At 41.4% G+C, this 26273-nt stretch overlaps 1 protein-coding gene across 1 annotated transcript in view; it reads left to right on the top strand.

Annotated features, from left to right (window-relative positions):
• The window catches only part of PGM5 (phosphoglucomutase 5), a 181656-nt gene that overhangs the window by 106640 nt on the left and 48743 nt on the right, over positions 1-26273 (top strand). Inside the window, exons 7-9 of the mRNA XM_024734323.1 lie at positions 2659-2774; positions 20423-20558; positions 24057-24240. Of these exons, the coding sequence (XP_024590091.1) occupies positions 2659-2774; positions 20423-20558; positions 24057-24240 (436 nt within the window). The remainder of the gene's footprint in view (positions 1-2658; positions 2775-20422; positions 20559-24056; positions 24241-26273) is intronic.

Here is a 26273-nt window from a genome sequence, read left to right as displayed (position 1 = left end):
GCTGCAAATGTGGCTCATAGTTATAAAAGTATCCGGTCCTTTAAAATCCAGCCTCAGCCTTCAGCCTGATGACCTCCTGACAGTGGTCAGCTGAGAAGGGTGGAGCTGGGGAAATCCTCTCCCCTCCTTTCAGTTCTGCCAACTTGGCTTTGAACCAACAAGAATGTTTTGGCCAGAGAATATATATCCCCACACCCTCTAGCCTCTCGCTTACCCTCACCTCTGCCCCATGTTGCGTATTCTATTTCATAATCTTATGCGTTCATTTTAGCTAAATTAATTTTGACCCCAGCTTTATTATGCTCTGCCCTAGAAGGCTTCAGTGTGAATGATTTCTCCTTCCTTGAACTTCTGACCTTAAATTAATGGCTGTGAAAGCTTACCTTTGCTCTCCAATTTGGAGAGGATTTATTTCATTATTCCTACCAGGATGTAAACATGATTGTATATCTTTCTTAGACTACTGAGGAAAAGAGAACCTTTGATGTAACACCCAAGCATCCAAAAGGTGCTTGTTTTCAAAGCAAACTTTTTATTTTAAGACTTTTTTTTTAAAGTTGAACCTTTCTTTATTTCTTTCTTTCTTTCTTTATTTATTGGCTGCGTTGGGTCTTCATTGTTGCGTGGGGGCTTTCTCTAGTTTCAGCGAGCGGGGGCTACTCTTCGTTGCGGTGCATGGGCTTCTCATTGCGGTGGCTTCTCTTGTTGTGGGCTCTGTGGGCTCTAGGTGTGCAGGCTTCAGTAGCTGCAGCACGCGAGCTCAGTAGTTGTGGCTCGTGGGCTCTAGAGCGCAGGCTCAGTAGTTGTGGCATACGGGCTTAGTTGCTCCACGGCATGTGGGATCTTCCCGGACCAGGGATGGAACCCGTGTCCCCTGCATTGGCAGGTGGATTCTTAACCACTGTGCCGCCAGGGAAGTCCCTCAAAGCAAACTTGAAAGAGACTTGGCACACAGTTTTTTCAAGATTGTGAGCACATTAATTACATTTGGGTTCAATGGAAAGAGAAGTGTTATGTTCCTCTGGCAAGAGTTCTAGATATTTTTTCCTCTAGGTGGCCACAAAACAAACCTGAAGAAATCACTATTACATCGTGTCCTTTGTCCTATGTGTATTTTTCTTCCTCTTCTTCACCGAGATACCCTCACTGGTTCCTCTCCATGGTCACCTTCTGCACCTATAGTCATCAAAGGACTAAACCTTGCTGGTGGCAGGCATTTGATGTTTTTCTCTTTGGGTTGCTTCCATGTGGGGCTGATGAAACTCTTCAGGCCAGTGTCTGTGGCAGCAGCTCATTCCCCAGCCAACTTTGAGGTTTGTATATGTCTTGAAGCACTAAAACATTTGGGGAGACAGCATGGTGTAGTGGAATGGAACATGGACAGAAATTAAGCAGACTTGGGTCCAGAATCTAGCTTTGCCTCTTCTCTCTGTGAGATCTTGAACAAAATACTTGACCTTCTGGGCCCTCTGAGCCTGAGTTTTGACAGTAAAGCTTAGTTTTAGCTGTTTTTTAATTTTATCTAAATGGAACTGTATAGTGTATATTCCTTTGATACTGGTTTCTTTCATGTGATATTATGTTTGTGAGATTCATTCAAGTTGTTGCCTGTAGCACTAGTTTGTTCAGTGAAATTTATGCTATTGCATTATATATTGCAAATCATTTCTCCCTTCTACTTTGATGGACTTTTGTTTCAGTTATTACCAATTGTGATTCTATGATCATTTTTTTAAAAATCTTGTGTACATACTCTGTTGAGTAATGTCACCTGCTGGGCTCCCCAGGAAGCAGCTCTGAGATAGATTCGCTTGCAGGAACTTTATTCCTTTCTGCCATCAAGATCAAAGTTTCCTTCAAGAGCAATACCTGTGGGGGAGTGAGGAAGGAGGATCAGACAGAGAAGTTGGAGCTGAAATGGCCCTACAGAGTTGTGCCAAATAGGGGCAAGAAGCCTAGACCTTTATACATCTCTCATTTGCCAGGCATTTGATGTGGATTGACCCAAGGAAGGGAGCATGATTTTGAGTGAGACATCTCTCTTTAGCAGAGAGTGGGGGCCACATCTGTGAGCTGTCACCATTCCTAGAAGCCATCAACATTCCTAGAAGCTGGTAGAGTGTTCCAGTCCTAAAAGTCCTAAAGTGTGTGTGTGTGAGCGCGTGTGCGTGTTGGAGGTGAAGCTGAGCAGTGTACCACAGTGTCTACTACTTCGTTAGTATTAACTTCTAGGAGTTGAATTGCTAGTTCATAGGATATGTGTATATTCATCTTTAGTAGATACTGTCAAACAATATTCCAAAGTGTTTGCACCCAAATACCACCTTAATTTAAATTCCGAGATTCCCCAACTGGGATCTTACCACCAAGATAAAGGAATATATATAGAAGTGAAACATAAATGTGAGAATATGCTATACATTAACTGAACATCTTCTATATTGTGGGGAAAGCAAAATTGAGTACCATTGGAATAGGCTATTTATCATTCTCTACCTTATGGCTTGACATCTTGAAAACTGTCCACGTTGTTCAGGATGTTCTAAAATCTAGTTATGGCAGTAACAGGTCTTAAAGACTTCCTTATGTGCTGAGCAAAAAAAAAAAAAAGGAAAGGAGAAATATGAATTAACTGTTGCCTCGAATTTCATTTTTCAGAGTGGCCAAATCAATGAAGGTCCCTGTGTATGAGACCCCAGCTGGATGGAGATTCTTCTCAAATTTGATGGACTCAGGCCGGTGCTCTCTGTGTGGAGAAGAGAGCTTTGGCACTGGTAGGCTTTATTGGGTTGGTGTTACTGGAGAGGGTGGCTGCAGAACTCTGTGACCCTAGTTTGGGGACCTGTGAGTCCACTGTGAATGAAAGGCTGGTGAAAGAGTTAGAGGCAAAAAAAAAAAAAAAAAATCAGAGAAACCTAGTGGGATATGTGCTATGACACCTTCACGTCTTCTGCCTATTTCTTCTTCTTTTTAGAGACAGACAGAGAGAGAGAGAGAGAGAGAGGAAATATATCAGATTCCCATGTGTTCATCACATAGTTTCAACCATCATCAACTCCTGGTCAATCTTACTTTATCTCTACCTTCATCCACAAGAGGAGCCCTCCCCTCTGATTATTGTGAAGCAATCCTTAGTGTGAATCTTATAAGTCTAAGGGGTACTGAGGGAAAAAAAGAAAAAAAAATATATTATATATATATATAAACTGTAGTACCATTATCACACCTAAAATGTTAAAAAATAATTTCTTCTTTCACTATTTTAAAGATGTCACACCATTGTCTTCTGGCTTGCACAGTTTCCAAGAAGTCGGCTCTAATTCTTACCACCATTGCTCTGTATTTAAATTTCGCCTACTTTCCACCTCTGGCTGGCTTCAACATTTTCTTTTTATCTTTTGTTTTTAACAGTTTAATAAAATGTATAGGTACATGTATTTTTTTTTAAAACCCTGCTTAGGGTTCTTTGAGATTCTTGGATCTGTTGTTTGTTGTTTTTCATTAATTTTAGAAAATTCTCTGCCATTATCTCTTCTAATATCTCTCTTTCCTTATTCTCTCCTCTCCTCTGAGACTCTAATTACATAATGTTAGATAATTTGTGACCATGTGTTGTCTCAGAGCCCTTACATGCACTATTTGGTTTTGTTTACTCTTTATTCTTTTTGTGTTTCAGTCAAGATAATCTCTATTGGCATATCATGAATTCTTTCCTGAGCTGTGTCCAGTCTTTTGCTGAACCCAGTGAAGGATTTCTTCATCTCTGATATTGTAGTTTTTATTTCTAGTATTTCTCTTTGACTCTTTTTAAATAATTTTCATCTCTTTGATGAAATTCCTGATCTGTTTATGTCTGTTGTTTATCTTTTCCATTAGATCATTTAACATATTAAACATAGTTATTGTAAACTTTCTGTCTGATAGTTCCAATAACTGGTTATTTTCTAACTCTAGTTCTGTTGATTGCTTTGTCTTTTGATAAAGCAATGGTTTACTCTTTCTTGATTTTTTCATGTCATAATTTTTCATTGAATGCTGGACTGTATGTATATAAGAACGGTAGAGACTCAGGTAAATAATATTTATACACAGAAATGGGCATACCTCTTCTCTCAGGGCATTAGTGTGCAAAGTTACATTAAATATAGTCAGGAGTTGAGCTGGGTTTGGATTTTATTGTTTCTGTTATAATCTTTAGTATATCAATGTATCACAGGCTTCAAATTCTTCTGGTAGTGGGATATTTTTACTATGTACTGAAAGTGATAATGGGGAGATGGAGGAGATTTTTCAGCGTTTCTGTTGCATTCACAGGTTTCAGCAGTTACTGCATGTCTGTGAGACAAAATAGACCTCTATTATTAAGTACTTGACCCTTTTCTAGTGGCAGCAGGTCTGTTTAGTATTGGTGTAGGATTCTGGGCCCAAGGTTTCCTACTCTTTGTCCAGGGACAGAGAGTTTTTACTTCAACCCCTATTTCAGAAGCAGTGGACCTCTGCCTGGATCCTAGGCATGAGAAGGTTTGAAGCTCATTCATCCAGGAGCTTAAGGCTTTTGTTTCCTATGAAAGAAATGTTTGGGGAACTAGAAGGGTTTCAGGCTTATCTCTTGGCAGGAGTTGATCATTTCCTGCATGTCAGCACCACCAAGTCTCTCTCTCTTTTTCCAGTCTTTCTTGTGAGTACCCAGTGGAGCCTATGGGAAATAACTTGGAATGTGTCCTTCATATCTGGGACTCCAAGCAATTTAAAACTATCATAATAGGCTATACTTGGCCTTTAAGAATGTTTAAAACTCTTATGTGACTTCTTATTATTCACTTGTATGGAAGCATCCTCTTTCTTCTGTGCTCTGCTAAAGGTGAGATGGTTTGTGTCCTGTCTTGCCTTGAGACTCTTTGGAATTCACTTTATTTCCTGTGACCTCAGATGGTTGTTTTTTTTTTTTTTTAAAGTTATGCTGTAGTTTCCTGGCCTTCTCTTATTACTGGGATGGGAGTGACATTCTCTTATAGATTTCCACATCCTAAACAGAAGTGCAGAAGTGGAACTCCAAAAGTAATTTCTTAATAATTTCTCCTATTCTCAACATTTCCCTCGATAAATTTTTACAATTAGGATCCAAAAGATCTTACATCATAACTCATTGATACCTCTTAAGTCTCTTTTAATCTGCATTTCTCCCCTCTACGTTTTCTCTTTCTAATTTATTCATTGAAGAAACTGGGTCATATGTCCTACAGAGCTTTTAACAGCTTTGATTTTAATGTTAATATCTTCATTTTCCTTTCTAATTTGTTTACATAACATATAACAGATAAAGAAAAGCTATTGATTAACATGCATTTTCTCTGGTTCACAGCCACCTTAACAGATTCTATCATTAATTATGACATTTTCTTTTCTAAAAAGTCTACATTTTTAGGTATACAGTCATATAATTTAGGACTAAAGATTTTTTGTGTTTTCCAATATTTAGATCTTTTATTTCATATTCTTATGGCACTAGCTGCAATCTTCAAAATAATATTAAATAACAATTGTGATAGTTCATGATTTTAATGGAAATCAATTCAGTATTTTACCATCTATTTTGATGATTTCGTTTTAATATTGGTAAAATCCCTATCATGCTTATGTAGTTTTTTTTCCTATTCTAATATTTCTTAGAATCATATTATAAATGGCTGATGGAAGGTGCCCTTTCAGAATCAAGTGATATATTAATGGTTTTTCCTCCTTTATTATGTTAATGTAATGAAGTACGATTGATTTCCTGATACCAAACCATCCTTGAATTCCTAAGAATAAGTCTTATTTGGTCATGCTTAAACAGATTGCAGTAAAACCACTCTAACTAGTCATAATGACAGCATTTCAGGCTATGTCAGGGTTCCTGAAGGAATTTTCTCCTGGGAAATTTTCTCCTTTTACCAAAATCAGCTAGACGCTAATAGCATTAATGGTGCAGAAGGGTTGGCAGGCACCTTTTTCTCCTTGGAAAAAGAGAGATCATATCAAGCTCTCTCAATCACGACTGTTTGATCTCAGAACTTATGGATGGCAGGTCTGCTTGGGATAGTTGAAACTGTTATACTTTTTCTCTGCTGAGGCCCTAAAAATAGGTGTTCTGTGTATCCTTTTTGGTGTTCTGTGTGTCTAAACCAGTGACTGTGACTCAAAAAATCAGGGATTGTATATTGTATATAATAATTCTCCCTGCTGGTTATTAAAATAACACAAATCTAGCAACTGGAATGGAAACTGATAAGTCCAGGTTATCTCTCTCTCTCTCTCTTTCTCTCTCTCTGTCTTTATAAACATTTGTTGAGTGCTTACAATAGACCATAAATTTATAGTCTTTAAAATTAAAGGATAAAGTACTTACAGAGTACAAGGCACTGTATTGGATGGTATGTAGAATACAAAAAAGATCATAGCCTTAAGAAATTCAAGATCTTTAGGGTACATAGTTAGAAAGATGCACAGGTGAGTTTTCTACAAAGCAGAAACTTTAAAGTTCCACAATAGAGGAATAGAAAAAGTGCTGTGGGAGATGAGAAAAGGAGAAAGTGGTTTGGAACTGGAGGCTCAAAGCAGACTTCCTGGAAGAGATGGAATTTGCATAGTTCTTAAAGAATGGGAAGGATTTGCACACATAAAGATGAAAGGACAGAACCTTGTCAGATGGGGGCAGCAATATCAAGAAAGGAATAGAAGTGGGAGAGTAGGGGCCATGTGTTGTAAGTAGCCAGCTGTTCAGTTTGTCTAGAGAAGTATTTTCCAAACATGAATCAAGACTAATTTGGGGTCATGAGGTTGGTATAGTCGTGAACAGCTTTTTAAGAAAATATAATAGGCTAGAAACTATCAGAATGCATTGTATTTAGGAAAGGTAAATGTTATTTTGAGAAAGATTTATATGTAAATATGTGCACAGGTATCTACGTGTTTGCTAGATCTCACAGTAAAATGTATTTATTGTGGGTCATGGCCAAAAGACTGAAAAAGACTGGTCTGTATCAGGGGTTGGCAAACTTTTTCTGTAAAGGGCCAGATAGTAAATATTTTAGGCTTTGTGAACTGAGAGGCTATGTACGGTCTCTTCCACAATTACTCAACTCAGTAACTGTAACACAAAAGCAGCCATAGACAGTGCATAAATGAGTATGGCTGTGTGCCAATAAAAGTTTACTTACAAAAATAGGCCTAAGTCCAAATTTGGCCCATGGGCTGTAGTTCACTAACCTCTGACGTATAGCGTAGGGTAGAGAAGGGAGTATCAAGAAACAGTCTTGGAAATACCAGTGGGGAGGGGCTCATTTCTGAAGCCCTTTGCCTGCCTAGCTTAGACGTTGAGACTTGACTCAACTGGAAGTAGGAAACCATGGTCTTCCCAGGGGGGAGGTCTGCTTGCAGCCACTTTCCAGCAAGCTTTGCTTTCAGACTGTTATGCTGATTGCAACATGTAGGCTGGACTAGAAGGGACTTTTAAAAGCCTCTCACTGTTATATTTGCTTGCCATTTTCCTTTCAAGGAGCACAGGAGATTTTTCAATGTGTAGAGCTCTAAAGGTATTGCCCACCCCCACCATTCTTCAGGTTCTGGTGACACTGGCCTGATTTGCCAGGTGAAGCTCCTGAACCCAAGAAGTAGTTAAGTGACTCACCCAGGGCCCCAGAGCCTGGAAAAGGCCTCCACTTGAATTAAATTACAGTTGAACTAAAAGGTCTCCTGCCCTACGGTGTATGCTGCTTTCCACTGTGCTTATCAGTCTTTCCGATGAAAGCAATGGCTAATTCCATCTCTCCAGCACCCGACAGTGAATGAAGGTCCAGAAGGCCTGAGGAACTGGACCACTCAGTCTTGGAAGGAAAAAGTGGATTCATGCTGTTCCTTATTAATGCCGGTTCTTGGAGAGGCACTGAGCTGAATGTGTAAGAATCACCTGGGAAGCTTGCTAAAAACATAGATTTTCTATCTTACCCTTGCTTGGAATCCCTGGCAAGGTAGAGCCTGAGAGTCTGCATTTTAAATACGTATCCTCATGTAATTCTGATGTGCAGTCAGGAGTAGGAAACATTACTCTAGTGAAAACCAGTAGTTGTTTTTCATCAGGAATGGTAGAAAGACTGTGTCTGAGATGCCAACCCAAGTTCGGTTCAGGAAGTCTAGAGGCCTGGAATGTGAGGCTGATGATTACGTTCAAGACCCTCACCTGCCACCTACAGACAAGCCACATGGTCTCTCTGACCCCTTACAATTCCAGCCTGTAAAAGTCAGCTGATCACAGGAGCTCCCCATCTACCTTAGGATATAGTTCTCAAAACCAAGTGAGCTAATTAAGGAAGGAGAAAGCAGAGAGATGGAAAGATTTTAGACCTGAGACTAGGGAGACACTTCTAAAACTTATCAAAGCTTTTTCTAGTGGAGGCCTTTTTCAGTGCCCCTGGGGCATGGAGCTGTTTACCAACTAGGAAAGCATAGTTTAGTGCCAAGAAACCTTGAAAATATGGATCTGCCTCAAGCTCAGGAATGCCAAGCTTTTTGCCCAAGAGAAGAAGGATATACCCTGAGTGGAAATTTCCCTCAGGGGAAAATCAGCCAGCATCTTGAGCTCCCAGAACTTTCCAAGGTAACAAGCTGGTGATAAGATCAGAGTTCAGGCTTCTCTCCTGTGGAAAGGTGCAGGTCCTGGACAATAGGAAGCCTATATTTATTGCTCTGTCAAAGAACCAAGGTCATTTCAGAAGCCAAATCATCTTTCGTGCTAGAGCCAGATATTCATCCACTTCCTGGGAAGGGCTTTGGAAAACTCTTTTCCGAAACAAAGGAGAACATTTTACAAATCCTTAAACAGAAGAAAGCTGTTCATCTAAATGGCATTCTGGCTAACTTTCTCAAGTTCCAAATTGGAAGGAATCTGGACTTGTTCCCATACACAAAAGGGGATGTACTAAAATACTAAAACTAAGAGCTAAAAAACCAAAAACTTTGAGGTTTGGGGGCAATTTGTTGATGATGCTCTGTTGGTTGCTATCATTGTCATCAGTTTTGTAAGAAGTCATGCCATCTGGGGAGTGTATGAATTATCACGCCAAAGCTTGTCCCTTTACAGGTAACATAAAGAATTGCTCTGTTTGTGAATGCCTGGAAGACCTCCAAGCTGATCACCATCTTGAGTATTACTATTACTTTTGTTATGTATTTTTAAAAAGTTAATGTCAGTAGCCATATAAATTTGCCAAATAAAATCAGGCAATACAACAATGTTTTCTCTTTCCAAGAAAGTGCTCTCTGTTGAGTTCTTCACAATAATAACAGTTATCTTTTTAAATGAGCACTTAGTATGCGCTGGGGGCATTGCTAAGCCTTTTGTATACCTCCATCTCTTTCTGGAAATTTGGAATTGAATCCAGGTCTCCTGGCACCAACATGACTTGTCCCCATTGTCACACCAACTTTTTTCACTGTGAGCTCTGGTGCTCTTGACGGTGGCTATTTTTATATCTCTCCAGTCTCTAGCACAAAAGGAAGAGGCCCAGAGTATGTATGTGTTTCATTCACAGGAAATCTCGAGTATCTTTCCAGTCTTTTGAGATTTTTCTGGATCCCTCTGGGAGGGAGGGAGGGAGGAAGGGAGGAAGGGAGGAAGGGAGGAAAGATGGATGGAAGGTAGATGGATGGAAGGAAAGAAGGGAGGAATAAACAAAGAATTTCCATTTTGGTATTTCTTCTTTGCATTGTTAGTAGTTATATTTTTATCATTCTTGAGTGGTTGTATTTCTGGAAATCTGGGCATTTCTGGAAATCTGGAAATCTGGAAATCTGGGCATCCCTCTACTTGCCATGCAACCGTAAATGCCCTGAGGACAGGGGCCATGTCTCTCTTGCTCAGCTCTATTTCTTATATATATGATAGGCTTTGAGTGATTGTAGGTTGGATGGAAGGAAGGAAGGAAGGAAGGAAGGGAGGGAGGGAGGGAGGGAGGGAGGAAGGGAGGAAGGGAGGAAGGGAGGAAAGATGGATGGAAGGTAGATGGATGGAAGGAAAGAAGGGAGGAATAAACAAAGAATTTCCATTTTGGTATTTCTTCTTTGCATTGTTAGTAGTTATATTTTTATCATTCTTGAGTGGTTGTATTTCTGGAAATCTGGGCATTAGGGTATCCCAAGATTTGGGAGAATTCATAAAAACAAAACCACATAAATATAGACCAGTTGGAAGGCGGTGAGGAAGGATTTTATGAATGATATTAAAATTGGAATTATATAAAATTTTGAAATAAACTTTTGGTACTTTCAATTATCACATCATTATTAGCACAAATTAATAGCGAACAAAGTGCTTCTAGGAAAATTCATTCCCAAGACCTGTGTTAATGAACAGATTAAAAAATTTAAATCCTGTTAAGTATTTGTAATTCATTTTATTAACGTATTTATTTCCTGGGGGGGGAGTGGAGGCTGCTGACAGTTACCTGTAAATAGCCGTGTTCAATAGCAGCCAGGTTCCAGCTTTAGTGATCTTTTGTATGTAAAGATCTTCTTACAGCCTTTAGCAGAGATATTCTCTGCTCTATTGTCTTATGGTTTATATTACTGACTTACTCTCTGGTTGCTTTGTGAATGGACATTTTATTTTCCGTAACAGTTAAACAGCATATAACACTTTCAAGTTCCATACCTGCTTCTTCATCTGTATTTCACACATGAACTATGTACATCCTAACTCAAGATTAGGTTCACAGGAGTGCTGTTGAATATTGAATAGGTTTAACTGTCTCTTATTTATACAGTTATTTTTATTTAATGCCAGATTTTTTTAAGGTACAATAAAGGAAAGCTTTAGTTCATTCCCTATTTAGATAATCATTAACTCTACGTTTGGCAGTTTTCACATCTGTCCAGTCTCTAGGCCAGAGAAGGAGGCCCATATATCTGTGAGTTTCAGATTATTGAGGTTCTACCACATTTCTTTCCCTTATTTCTGGCCGATTTGTGTAAATTTGGCTGGGTAGCAGATGTGACGTGAGGAGGCTGTGATGACAGCATTATCAGCACAAGGAGAGCAATGTCTCTGCTGGGCAAGCTGAAACAGGCTGTGTGCACATGTGCAGTTCCATCTAGGCCTGGGCCAGAGCACAGCGGTGCTGTGATTGACACTCCCCAAGAGCCTCCTTGTAAACTCTGAAAACTGAAACTCTCTTCTGGACCCTCTACAAACTCTCAACCCCTGTGCTGGGAAAGAGAGCTCCCACCTGGAGTGGAAAGAATGTCTCCATCAAAAACAAAACAAAACAAAACCTTTTCTTGGGGTCGCCACAGTTCCCGTTCCACTGACCCTTTCAATGATGAAAAGTGGCAAGAGGGGGTGTTGTGTGACACCAAAGTGTGGAGCAGAAAGAAAGGAATGGGGCCTCCCTCTGAGGCTGTGTCCACACTTACCCGTGCATGCTGGGACTGGGAATCCTGGGAAATCATTCTTCAATCTTCACGGATTGAAGAATTCCAAACAGACTAAGGGTTTCCTTTCACAGTGTCTACTAGGGGGCTTTTAACAAGGGGGCCCATCCCTTGGTATTTAAGATGCAGTCCCTAAAGTTGTGCTTTGAGGCTTCCCCTGCTGCTCTCTCCCAGGTGCCAGGTAGCCCCACTGAGAACAAAGTACAATGCCTAAAGAGTGACAGGTCCTCAACCCTGTGGTGCAGGCTTTAAACCTGCTCGAGAGATTTCTGGTTCAGCTTACGACCAAGCAAGGAACAATTCTTAGAGGGTTGTGTTGTTCCCATCAGCACTGGAGACAAAGAAATGGGATGGGACATACGAGTCAGGAGGTCCCACTGTCCCGTACCTTGGCTTGCTCCTGTGAGGGACAAGTGTCAGCTGACCAGCCCTGACGTAGTTAACGATTCCTCCTCTTCTGGGATAGATGGGATAGATGGCCTGGCTGCTGTAGGCTGCTGTGTTAATGAAACAGTGCTAATACTTGTTATTTATTGAGCATCTTTTGAGTGATAAGTACATTCTTAAGGCCTCCTATATGTCATTTCACTGAGACTTCTGGACTCTAAAATGAACTAGGGACCATAATGACCACAGATAAGGTAATTGAGGCTTAGAGAGGAAAGTCGAACCACTGGCCAAGTTCACACGGCAGAGCCAGGTCTTACTCTGCTGCTCCTGTTTAAGGACATGCCAAAGGTGTCTTACTCAAGGTCTTACTCAAACCCAGTCTTACTCTGCTGCTCCTGTTTAAGGACATGCCAAAGGTGTCCTTTTCTCCCATCTGGTTAATTCTTTTAGATGGGGATGGAATGCATGCCGGGGACGTGGAAGAATGGTGTCATGTAAGCAGCACAGCACCAGGAGATGACAGTCCCAGTTAGACCCAGTTAGACCTTGACTCCCCCTCTCTGTCATTGAATTTCCTTACACAGATCACTTCTCTGGGCCTCAGTTTCCTCATTTGTAAGCTGAATCTGTTCAATGGGATGATCTATAAAGTTTTTTCCCGTATATCTTTTCAGGTTGCTTCTAGCTTTTAGCGAGGAGTGAATCTGATGAATCACACTACATACTAGAGTTTCACCTAATCATTCATTTACTCATCCAATGAAGGTTTACTATGCACCTTCTATGAGCCAGGGCCAGGATAGAATGATGAGTCATTTCAGATACGGGTCCTTCCCTCATGGAGTTTACAGGGTGTTGCAACGGTCAGGATACTAGCCAAGAGCCCTGCTGCATTATTGTGTCAAGCACTATTATTATTATTATCATCATCATCATCAAATTTATTGTTACATAGCTTTGGGAGCCAGGATGCCCACAGCACAGCATGAGCTACACGGTCGGTTACTGCCATCCTACCTTTCTGAGCTGACAGCTGGCTCTGACCCGCTTACATGCAGGACAGCTTTGTTTTCCAATTGTAAACATTTTAGAGCATTAATTTTTTAAGAAGCATTTCTTTTTTTTCTTTTTTTTTTTTTTTGTGGTACGCGAGCCTCTCACTGTCATGGCCCCTCCCCTTGCGGAGCACAGGCTCCGGACGCGCAGGCTCAGCGGCCATGGCTCACGGGCCCAGCCGCTCCACGGCATGTGGGATCTTCCCAGACTGGACCACGAACCCGTGTCCCCTGCATGGGCAGGCGGACTCTCAATCACTGCGCCACCGGGGAAGCCCAAGAAACATTTCTTTTTAAGCATGGAAAAGTGACAATTTTTCCATGAGCCCTGCTTTTTGGCCAGATTTAAAGAGCTGAACATGAGCAGTTTGAGACATGGAAAAAAAGCCACAAAAACAACAACCTGTCACAGTTCAATAGCATGTTCTCAAATCTCCGATTCCCTGTAAGGGGTGCCTCCCAGTGTTCCCTCATGACTTCACTATTTTGAAAAGACAAATCCTTGAGTGGATAAAAAGAGGATGGAAAGAATTTCACTGCAAATTAATGAAAACTTCATCTGTAAATGAAAAGGGTAAATCGATAGGAGAGGAGAAGTAAAGGGAAATTTGGCAACTTTTCCTGAATGTCTAGTGTGAGGAGGAAAAAATACCAATCCATCACCCAGATCTTCAGAAGGGTTGCCTCAGGTCTAACCACCTGGGGCACTTTATCTGCCTCATTGCAGCTCCTGAGGACCACTGGCTTTACTGGGCATTTCCAGCAGTGGTTATGTCCACAGGCGTTGGAGCCAAACTGCCCAGGTGTGAATCTTCTTTTCACCCCTTAGTGGCCATGTGACTTCATACAGATGACCTAATCTCAATCTCTTATCTGTAAAGAGAAGCTATCAAATTGTCAAAATTAGATAATAGATGTATAAAGTACTGAGTGAAGTGCCTGGTGCCTTGCTGTTATTCTTCCAAAAATGGAATTTATCTTGCTGTGTAATTCTGCATCAAGAGCAAGTATTCAGATATATTTCCTATCGTTTCTGGCTCTAGGAAATATGTGTGCTTAGGTACGTGCTGTATATGCACATATCCTGAAAACCGTCAGGAACCTTTTGGGCAAGTGGCCTTCCTTATCGCTGGCCGGCCACCTTGGTATGCATGGGATGGAGAGGTTTCCTGGGACACTGTTCATTTCCTGCTAAAATGGGGAAAGTCCCAGGCACACCAGGATGAGTTGGTTACCCCACATTTGGCAAGGCCCTCACAAGATTTCCAGACAAAAGGGGTGGGGGAACACCATGATACTAAAGCTGGCTCCAGTGAGAGGGGCCCCCCTGACTAGGGCCAGGGGCATCCATCGAACTAGAGACCAATGACCACTTTCCTTTAGTGCCAAATTTGAGCAAATAGAGGAAGAGGCCTAATTCACTACCCCTAAGTAATCTGCCCCCGATATGGGACTGTTTTGAGTAGGCTTCTCTTAAAGCAGTGGTTCTCAACTCTCGCTGCTCATAAAAATTACCCAAGGAATTAAAATATATATATACTGATGCCTGGGTCCCATTGCCAAAAATTCTGATTTTATTGGTCCGGGGTGGGGCCTGAGCATTGGTATTTTTAATAAGTTCTTTAGGAGATTCTAATGGGCAGCCTGGGTTGAGAACCACTAACTTATTTCTAGCTTGGAGTTGGCAACAGGTACATAATGATTTATATTTTCCCAAATGACAAATTCAGACTTTCCTGATCTGAGTTTCAGCTGAGATGACTTGATCTTTTAGTAACATGTGTGGTGTTTTATTGAGTTGATTTGCCCGTGCTGGCATTTCCATTTGAGGAAAATTCCTTTGAGATTGAGTACTCTCTTTTTTTCCCCCGTTTCTTTTATGTCAGTATACTTACTGGTGTACTGCCTAGCTCAAAGTAATATGGTTTAAAGCTTGAGAAAATTCAAAGTCTAGTTTTAGGGAATAGAAGAGTAGGGATGTTTCTGATAAGAAAAAAATAGACCTGTTTTTGGTGTCAGTTTTTCCTGGAGTTGTGGCAGGGAGAGCTGAGCCCCTTCCTTCTGGTATCTGGGTGGGGATGACTGCTTTTCCAGGCTGGTCAAAGCAAGTCTGAGTGGGCTTCGGGCTGGGCTAGCCTGGATAGAGGAAGGACAGTTGAGTGGTACTTACAGGCTTTGGAAATATGGGTTAAAGCTTCTTGCAATGTTCTGAACCAGGTGGCAAGCTCTGGTTGCACCACCAGCCAGAAATCCAGAGGAAGCAAACTTCAAAAATTGTACTGTATTATTCAATGCTAAGGAGAAATGAGCTATTAAGACATGAAAAGACATGGAGGAACCTTAAATGCATATTACTAAGTGAAAGAAGCCAAACTAAAAAGTCCAATGATTTGATAATCTGGAAAAGGCAAAACAATAAAGATAATAAAAGGATTAGTGGTTGCCAGGGGCTACGAGGGAGGGAAGGATGAATAGTCAGAACACAGGAACTTTAGGGCAGTGAAACTGTTCTGTATGATACTGTAATGGTGGGTGTATGTTTGTCAAAACCCATAGAATGTACAACACCATCAGTGAACCCTCACCTGAACTATGGACTTTGGGTGATGATGTGTCAGTGTAGGTTCATCATTTGTAACAAACAGCCCACTCTGGTGCAGGATATTGATGGTGGGGAGATTGTGTTTGTGTGAAGACAGAGACTCTTATGGAACTCTCCGTTCTTTTCATTCAATTTTGCTAGGAAGCTAAAACTGCTCTAAAAAATAAAATCTATTAAAAATTGTACAGGCAATAGTATGCATGTATAAATATTAGTGCCGAAGAATTTTTTTCTGGAATCTCATGTTCTAAAGATGGAGCAGCTGTGAATATATGAAGTAAAAGAGCTATTTTATTTGTTTTTCCCCAAACAACTGTTTAACTGTTCACAGAGTGTAGAGATTTTGCCTGGGAAGATAGGGAGTGAAACACAGGCTGAGTGAGCCCCTCTTCGTGGGCTGTCAGCAATAGTAGAAATGCCCTAGGGGCTATTGGGATGAATCTGAAGCTTTGTCCTTGCTAGTGGAGTCTCCCTGTGAGGTGAACAAAACACAACCCCTAAGCCCAGCTTCCCCCAAGGCTAATGTTGACAGCTCAGCAGTGCACTGCCTTCCCTGTTCTCATTTTCTGTCAAGTCCTAAAGCCTTACAGTACATCCTGAACCTAATCCCCAAACCTGTGAGCCCCACGAGGGAGTCAGATCCAGTCTCTATTCTCTAAATAGCTATTACTCAATCTAAGAAATGGGATGAGCCATAGGTTCAAAATTCATCACTTGTTCATCAGCCGTGTTGATCCCTTTAATATCCCAGCTAACCCTTGGTAGATGGGATTTCATGTTTTCAAATGTGAATTTGTACACACCGTTGACCACTTTAAATTTTTTATTTTTTTCTTATAATGAAAATAATATACATTTATTGTGGAAATACTGCAAAGGAAAAAGAAGCAAAACATTCACAGTTCTACTGCTTCAGAGATAACACTGTTAACAGCTGGGCGTGTATCCTGTTGATAACCTGTGCACACACATAAATACGTATCTAAATGTGTTCTTCTACCAAAAAAGTACTGAATACTCTTTTTTGGTAACCTGATTTTTTAACTTGTATTAAAATTGGATGAACATCATTCCATGTGCTACCAAAGATTCTTATTCAATATTTTATCTATCTACACAAGTTTTTGTATGGATTTTCTACCATTTCCTATTCTTTAACAATTAGTATTCGTTTTTCAACTTTCCCTCTTCTTTTAGAAACAATTTTTTTTCCTTTTTATTATTTCTTCAACTTTCTCTCTCCTTTAAGCTGCTTTAGTGAATGTCCCTTTGACTAAAATTTAAGAAATAGAATAGCTGGGTCCAAAGCTGGTTGCTATTTTAAGGCTGTTGATTATCATTGCCAAATTATTCCACCAAACTGTACACATTTACACTGGTACTTTGCTAGTACTAGGTGTTCCCCTGCCCCTAATGAACGCTTGCTAATTTGAAAGTCCCCAGATGGGATTCCATTTTATGGACTTTTCTTTGACTGAGGTGAGATTGAACATTTTTTCAAATGTTTTTGACTGTTAATGTTTTTCTCTTGAAAATTGCTCATTTGTGCCTATCCACCCAGTTATCTATTGGGGTTCCTCTTTTTCTGATTAACTTATAAAAGCATTTAATATAAAGTCTATTAGTCCTGTCATATATAGTGTCAGCATTTCTCGCATCCATTTTCACTCTGTTTATAGTGGGGTTTTAGGAAACCATTTGATGCCTTTGTATTTTCTGCACTTCCTGTTGAATTTATCTGTCACGGGTACGGCATTATAGTTCACTTGCCTTAGAGTTATTAAAAGGAAAGTTGTTTCCCCAAAACCCCCTCTAAAGCACATTATGAGAGTTCAGTGGAATCATGTGTGTGTAATTGCAAGTCCTCAGTGTCTCTATCCCCCACCTCAAACAGCTGTAAAGAGCACAGTTAATTTTTCTTGATCATTGGCCCCTTATGAATCTGGGCAATGTTTAACTTGTAGGTGAGAATATCCAAGCCAGTTCACAATTTACTATGTGGCTGGCGACAAAGGGTTGAGGTGGGTTTGTGTGGGCTTTTTTTTTTTTTTTTTGATTCTGCTAAAATAACTTTATGTCTCTCTCCCCTAAGTTATGACATCTTATCAGATGTCAGACTTATCATCTAATGGGTCTATCTCTAGGTAATGTAATCCAGCTGGAGATTCAAGGTATGCAAAGCCCATGTTTTAAAACAAAAAGGTATTTCTCTCTAGACAGTAAATAAAAGTGATTTTTTTTCAGCTGTAAAAGGACAAAGGATTTTGAAATTATCCCACTGGGCAGGGCTTCCTAGACTTCTTTTTTTGCACTTAGGCCATGGAGCTAACCCAGCATCTTCCAAATTTCTTCCATTTTTGTAGCAGTGTGCAGAGTGCCTTGGATGGGACTAGAGTCACTACATGCTGTGATGATGAAAAGCCCAGGGTCTTCTCAGGCTAAAAGATGTCTAACTAGAAGATGTCTGGTTCTCACAACCAGACATCTAAAAGTGTCATCAGCAGACCATTGACCAGTGTATGGAGGAGTCAAAGACTTGATCATTTCTCCTTTTAAGTATCTTCACTGTCCTCTCAAGGTTGTATGTTTTTCTTTTTGAGGAAAAACATTTAACATTTAACACTGCAAATGTACCAAGAAGTATAAATAGTCCATAGCTTTGGTGAGAAGTTCTCAAAGCTGCCTAACTTAACTAAGGTATTGTTTCAGTCCATTTTCAAAGTTTAAACAGTTCTGTGTCATTGGGTCTTCCTTTCTGAGTTTCTATGTTTCATAGCCCTGAAACCCAAGTACTGTTGTCCATTCTTACTGCTCTATTGCAAGAAGAAATGATCCAACCCCTGGTCCCAGTCTCCTGGTCTTAAGACATTGCTGTAGCTAGAGTCAGAGGATAAAATTAAATGAATGACTGAGAACAATTTGTCTCAAAGCATGTTTTGAGGAATCAGCACCAGGTTGGTACTTTATGTGAATTACCAATAAGATCGACAACAAGAAAACCGCTTGTGACATCCCAGTCATTGATACCTGGGCATATTTAGTTACTTCATCATGATAGTAACCCATGAGGGAGGGGCTATTATTTCCCTATGTTACAGATGAGGACAGCAAGTCACACAAAGGTCAGTGGCTGAGCCAGAATTTGAATGTGAGCAACCTGACTCCAGAGCCTACCCACTGAGTGTGATTAAATTCATATGACAACCCAACAAGATGGGTGATGGTGTCCCCATTTTACAGATGAGAAGCTGAGACTCAGAAAGGTTAACAACTTTGCGATAACTTCTCACATTCCGGGGTAGTAGAAGAGTTTAGTTTTAAACCCTAATTCCAAAGCCTTCCCCATGCTTTTTCCATTATATCACTTTTCTTACACTACAACACATTCCTTTGTATTCAGGACAGAGCTTACAATTGGCCAATAGACAGATGCTTAAATGAGCCTCCAACATATTCCTCTGGGTTCTTTTTGCACAGGAAGCTACCTGTTTAGCCTGCACACTTTATCGTGTGAGTGCCACAATATGAGCTGCCTCTCTTTCTATGTAAATAGCTAGAGGAATAAGCTTCCCAGTTCCTTCCTGCCTCAGGGACTTTGTGCTTTGTCCCCAGATCTCTGCATGGCTGACTCCTTCTTCTCAGGTATCAGCTCACATATCATCACTTCAGTGGGGCTGACCCTGACTACCTGTATTCGTTTCCTAATGCTGCCATAACAAATTACCAAGAACTGGGTGGCTTAAAACAGCAGAAATTAATTTTCTTCTAGTTGTGGAGGCCAGAAGTCTAAAATCAGGGTGTTGGCAGAGCCATGCTTCCTCTGAAGTCTTTAGGGGAGACTCTTTCCTTGCCTCTTTCAATTTCTGGTGTCTCCCTGCCTTCCTTGGCTTGTGGCAGCGTAATTCTCATCTCCACTTCTGTCTTCACATAACCTGCTCCTTTGGATTTCTCCTCTCTGTGTCTTCTCTTCTCAGAATACTTGTCATTGGATTCTGGACCCACCTGGATAATCCAGGCTGATCTCACCCCAACATCCTTAACTTAATTATATCTGCAGGACTATTTCCCCAGATAAGGTCACATTCACAGGTTCTGGGTGGCCATATCTTCGGCGGGTAGAGTGGGGTCAGGGAGTACCATTCAACCCTACTCTAGGTAAGCTGCACTGCCCTAGTAAGGAAGTCTTTGCTGATATCGTGCTCTGTGACGTTATCACCCAGTTTAATTTTTTTCATAGCTCTTGTCCTTATTTGACGCATGTTGTTCTTTCATCTACTCTTCTGTTGCCTCCCCGCCTACTTGAATTCAAACTTGTTGAATAAAGAGCTATCCTCTTCACTGCCGTATCCCTAGTACCTAGACCAATGCTTGGTGTACTGTAAAGATCACCGAATATTTACTGAATGAACGATACCATTAGTCAAATGTGATGTCAGCTTGGCTCTTGGATCCTTTCAACAACTTCCAGGATTTTATTTTACTTTTTGATATTGTTTTATGTTATTTGAATTTCGGTTGCATACTTTTAGAAATGCAAGTTTATTATGGGACATGGTTTGTTGTTTTTTTTTTGCGGTACGTGGGCCTCTCACTGTTGTGGCCTCCGCCGTTGTGGAGCACAGGCTCCAGACGCACAGGCTCAGCGGCCATGGCTCACGGGCCCACCCGCTCCGCGGCATGTGGGATCCTCCCGGACCGGGACACGAACCTGCATCCCTCGCATCGGCAGGCGGACTCCCAACCACTGCGCCACCAGGGAAGTCCTGTGGGACATGTTTTTCACACAATAAATAAATATATCCTACCATTTCAATGTAACACTCAAGTGCTAACTGGTCTTCATAGTTCATTTAGCTTTAACTTTTCCCCCGTGAACAAATCTTCAGCAGACTGTTCCTTTCTCCCATAGGCTCTGATCACCTCCGGGAGAAAGATGGCCTCTGGGCTGTCTTGGTCTGGCTCTCCATTATCGCTGCCCGGAAGCAGAGTGTGGAGGAAATTGTCCGAGATCACTGGGCCAAATTTGGCCGCCACTACTACTGCAGGTGAGAAGGGCAAGGGTCTCTGTATGGACCCTGGGAAACTGCTCTTAGAGAAGGTTTTTTTTAAAAAAAGTGGGCTAGAACCTTAGGAGGGAGGCATCTTTCAGGAAGATCTGAGGAGCACAGACGCTAGAGCCAGATAACCCTGAGAGGTGGTAACAGTGGTGTCAAGGAGTACCCCTCCCCTGGTGACACCCCTCTGTCATCTTTTCATCCTGCCTGTACGGTGGGCAGCCATCCCCACAGGGAATCTGAACTACAGAACCTTGAAAGGTCCTTTGGTGGCCATGAAAGTTGTACAGTCATACTGGGGGCTTTCCTTGTTGGCTCTCCACCCATAATTATCAAGGAAAGGGAGGGAAAGACAGAAGTTCCCACTAATGGTCCAAACTGTGACCAAGATGCCTGAGCTGGCATCCTCTGAAGGGACCACATGGCTCAGGAGCCCCAGATTTTGCTAAAGTTTTGTCCGCATGAAAGGAGTTACAGTAAAAAGAAATATTACCCTGGGAAGGAGGGAGGGGAAAGGTCAGTGGCAAAGAGCTTAGGGTTGGGGGTTTCTACCACTTTCCTGTTGTTGAAGCAAGCGATGGGGGCAGAGTCTTCTGGCTGTGTGGCTGCCTGCTAGATATGCTAGTACCAAGCCATGGTTTAGGGGGAGCAGTGGTCGGAAAGGATGTTAACTGTGGAGAACGTGGGGTTAGGGCAGGGAATCCTTGGGTAGTCTCAGCGGCTCTCTGTGTATTAAAAACAGAGATGGTGCCTCATCGGCTTTGCTTATGAATAGTTAACTACTTTGGATGTTTGGTTGCGTTTCAAGAGCTTAAGGGACAGAAAGAAAGCTGTAGACTTCCCTTATAAGGTGATTGTTTCTTCTCTTAAGAGGTCATTTACTTAGATAAATATAAGAGAATAAGGAAGCCTGTGATAGTTTGCAGTAAAATCAAAGAGACTGCAGTACTGTGGGAAATGTAGACAGCGCCATCATATTCTTGGTTTCTGTTTAGTTAAGAAGGCTGAGGATGTGACAGGCGGGAAATCACCTCAAATTATTCATTGTGTTATAAAATAAGGACTCTCAAGGCAGGTGGGAACTTGTTTTATTCACTAGTATTTCTAACAAGTGCCAAAAATCCTGATTCCTGTGGGCTTTTTTGGCATACCAAAGGGACCGGTTGGCACAGCAAATCGTTTTATTGCCTGAAGCTGCTCCAAAAAATCCAACCTGATAAAATATATTATGACTGCCAACCTCTGGCTTAGTGAGATCGCTTTGAGTCAGGGATGTGCTCCTCATAATTTGTGGAATGATTATCTAGCTTTCTGCTAGCATTTTGAAGACATGGTATTATGATAAGTGTATTTGTAATATAGTTCATTTTTTTGTGGCCAAGAGGTTACATGACAATTACTTTTTTCATAACAAATACCATATTAGAGAATATAATGCAGTGGAGGTATAAATTCTTGTAGGACTTTGAATTATGTTTCAGATTTCTGTACAAGGAGATCACAGAGATAAAGAAAAAGGCATGGGAATAGGTAGAATGAAAGTAAACATTTCCTTCAGCCTCTGGGAAAGATAGGTTAAAAGTGCTTGTGAAAGAAAATGATTTCTAGCCTGACTGCTTTCTTGGTGGGGAGGAGATAATTAAACAATTTTGGCTTAACTAATACTGAGCCTGAAGTTGTATCTGAGAACCCAGATGATTTTCCTTGTATGAGTGGACCCCAGAAGGAATTCTCCATTTTGAAATTTCTCTCCTCGAAAGTGTGTTGGTGGTGGTGATGGTCAGAGGGGGTTTTTTGGGGTAGTGAGGGGAAGGTAGTGCTAGAAGCTGCATGTGCATGAAGATGAGCAGCTGGTCTGATGACCTCAGCCATAGACTGGATGTGACCTGTCACATTAGTGTATTTTCTCAACTTCTGAATCTCTTTCAGTGCCTCTCTGTCTCCTGCTACACCCTCTTATCCCAACCTCCTGCCCCTCTCTGCTTCGCTAGGTTTTACCTTCCCAAAAAGTAATCTTTAAAGAGAATCTAGGATTAGAACACACACCTTGTGTAAGAGAGAACAGAAGAGAGGGGGGATGCAGGTGCAGGGGACCCATTGTTAGCCATTGTATCATTCCTTTTGGCCAATACCCTGTTGTCTGCTGAAGTCACAAAAGGTTTTGGGTGGAAAAAAGTAGTAACAACTATTCAGATCTTCCTTCTGTAGTTCACTCTGAGAACTCACCTTCTTTCCTGTTTACAGAGAGCCCAATGTGAGATCCCACCACAGCTGTGTGAGCACAGCTGCCCCATCTAGGGCTTCCTTCTTAAACAGAGCCCCGTGGGTGTGCCATAAGGACTTGGTCAAAACCATCTGACAATGGGAAAGACCCTTCCTTATGGCAGTGACTAAGAAAAAAAGTAATTAATAGTTTTAAGCACTGGTGTCGGGCATTGTGCCAACTACTTGGTATGCATTATCATATTTAAACTCCACAACAACAAATGAGATAAGGGTTATTTTTAGTCTTTTTTTTTTCCCTAATCACCTTCCAGCCCCATTGTTATATCTGATGTTCTTGGCTAGGGGGACCTTCTTTTTAATGGAACAATTGTGATATTTCTTCCAAGTTTCCAAGAGAGTTTTATGGTACTTTGAATTCCCTTCCTCCTTCTCTCTTCCCCTGCCTTGATTCCTCTCTCTCCTTCCTTTCTTCCTTCACATCCTCCCATCTTTCATTCCATCACTTACAAAAAACATTACTTGTCAGAAGCAACAGAGAACAAAACAGGTAAGATCTCTACCCTCCTGGAGCTTACAGTACTCAGGGGCAAAGACAAGAAATAAGGAAACAAATATATAAACAAAGTAAATACAGATTGGGGTAACTACCAAAAGAAGAAATAAAGGATGATAAGAGGCGGGGGAGAGATAGAGGGAAGCTACCTTAGATGACTGGTCAGAGAAGGTCACTTTCTAGAGGTAACACTAAATTTGGAAGCTGAAGGAAGGGAAAGTGTCAGCTATTTGAGTAGCCTGGGGAAGATTGTACCAGGGAAAGGAAACAGATAGCAAGAGCAAAGGCCCAACGAAGGGAAAGGGCAAAGTGTCTCTGAGGACTGGAGAGGGGGCCCATGTGGCTGGAGCATAGCGAACCAGAGCGAGAGTGGGACAGAGTCAAATCAAGAACGTGGGCAGGTCAGATCCCACAGTGCCTTGTAGGCTGTGGTTAGGGTTTTGACTCTTGCTGTCAACATGACAGGCATTTTTGGAGGGATTTAAAGGAAAGGGTTGGCACGATTTGATGTTTACAAGATGATGCTGGCTGCTGTGTGGGGAATGAGTGGAGGGCTGGCAGGGGGAAGAGGGGGGACCAGCTGCAGATGCTTCTCTGTGCTGTTCTTCTTTAAACAAAACCAATGATTAAAGGACCTTGAGAGGCCCACCCAGCTGCTGGTTCTCTGATAAGATTTGTGTTTATCCCGTGTCCTGCTCCTCCCTCACCAGGTTTGATTACGAGGGGTTAGAGCCCAAGACGACCTATTACATCATGAGGGACCTGGAGGCCTTGGTCACAGACAAGTCCTTCATCGGCCAGCAGTTTGCTGTGGGGAGCCACGTCTACAGTGTGGCGAAGACAGACAGCTTTGAGTACGTGGACCCCGTGGATGGCACTGTGACCAAGAAACAGGTACTTGCTATGAAATCGCCAGAACAGGTTATCAAGCAGAGGAGGGGTGGTGTGCGGTGGGGATGCAAAATATCCTGCAACTGGAGAGATCTTCAGCGGTGATCTGCTCCGAGCCCTTCATTTTACAGACGAGAGCCCTGTGGCCGGGAGAGAGGAAAGCCGTCGGCGAAGGTTACCTACCTCCTTAATGGCAGGGAGTGGATTAGAATACAGGGCCCTGGCTCTCTGTCCAGTATTCTCTCCACTTGGTAACTGATGGGCCAACACCACAAACAGATTTAGACCCAACATTTCTTTCTGAAATGTTTGCAGCCTGCAGTCCCTCTATATAGTGGCCATGACTGGTGACAGATTCAGAAAAGTTTCCAAGAGCAAGGGATCCCTTTCTTTGGGACCCCCAGGTACAGGGATGTTTCACCTTTTATTACCTTATGTCATTACCTTATGTCAATGATAGGAGCTTAGCCAGATGGGTTTGTTACTCCTGGTAGGGGAAGAAACAATTGGAAATTTTGCCCCACAAACCCCAAAGTAAGATTTGTGGTGGAGAATTATATTAAATGAAAGGTAAGTGGCAAAATCAACCACAACTTTTATTATGATCTCATCTCTGTGAATTGTATGAGAGATGTTGAAAGCTATTACCATTATTTTTCTTCTCGATTTTGTTTATTTATTGGCTGTGGCAATGTTGGCCACTCTGGGAGCACATTTTAACATTTATAGTCTAAATAAGACACTGAGTAATGTTAAGAGAAGTTCCATTCTAAAATCCCCAGATTCTTATCTTCTTACACGTGCTTCACCAAGTACAGACAACAAAATAAATCAGAAGCTGTAGGCTTTAGGGGACTCGAGGTAACGGTAGATATTGCTATTTTTATTTTGACTAGTGTTTCATACATAGTCTTTGCCCTAGGGTCCCCTGACTTGCCGATGTTCCAAAGCCCATTACCCTCCTGTTACTCTTGCTATATTCTCCCTCTGGTCTGCTTAGTTTTGTAGTGATCTTTCATCTCTATCAAAATGTCAGTCTTTCATTCTTGAAGGCCTTCCATGGCTGGACAAATTCATTACAGTCTTACTTTGGAAAGGTGTAGGGTAGTGGAGAAAATAGTGTTTAAGAAGTTCGAAGACCCAGAATTGAATCCTATCCCTGCCACTTATTAGTTGGGAAGGTTGTTGGATTTCTTTGAGCCACAGTTTCTTCCTCATCTGTGAAACATCTATCTCACAGAGTTGTTTAAGAAATAGAACGAAATAGCATACATAAAAACTCCTAACCTTTACGCAAGACTTTGTAGTTGTGATTTGTTTTGCACAAGGATGCTTTCTTGTAGAATGGATTGAATTCTCTCCAAAATAATACCAGTGAATCCCTGGAGATATGAAGCCAGCACATAGCACATGTGCATCTTTGAGCCTCCATGTCTCAGATAATCTATTCCAGTTTGGTACCATATTTTCACTTCTGTTTCACACAGGGTCCTCAGAACAAACTTCCCTAATCCAAGACTTATTTTGTTGTTGTTACTGTAGAATTTAAGAGTTGTAAAATACATGCTTTCTAAAGTATCCCTGAGAGGTTTTTTGTTCCCTGATGAGGAAGGCTTGAAAACTATTCCTTGAAGGGAATGTCTAGTCATTGGTAGGTTCTGGACCATATCAACTCATGCAGAGCTTGTTTGTTGAGCTCATTTGTTTTGCTGTTTAATCTACTAATACTCTACCTTGTTTCTTCTTCAATGCACTCAGCATTTGGGTGCTTTTTTTTTCTTGGCTTTTCTTTAATCATTCACACCAGGCTAAGTCCTCAACTGGATCTCAAGTTTGGACTTCGATTCATTCTGTGTTCCTCCCCTTCAACCCTGAATATTGGTTTCTATTTTTACTCCGGCATTTATTGACGTTTTCCCCATACTCCTTCATCTGTCCTCAAAGGTGACCATAAATAGATAAGTGCTACCAGGACCTGCTCTTGGGAGTTTCTCAAGTAACAAAGGAAGGGTAGTTGTTCATCTTCCTGGATTCCA

Source organism: Neophocaena asiaeorientalis, unplaced genomic scaffold (assembly GCF_003031525.2).
Source record: "Neophocaena asiaeorientalis asiaeorientalis breed wild unplaced genomic scaffold, Neophocaena_asiaeorientalis_V1.1 scaffold256, whole genome shotgun sequence".
Classification (NCBI taxonomy): Eukaryota; Metazoa; Chordata; class Mammalia; order Artiodactyla; family Phocoenidae; genus Neophocaena; species Neophocaena asiaeorientalis.
Note: the sequence above shows the minus strand (reverse complement) of the source record. Positions and strands in the feature narration are given on the sequence as shown.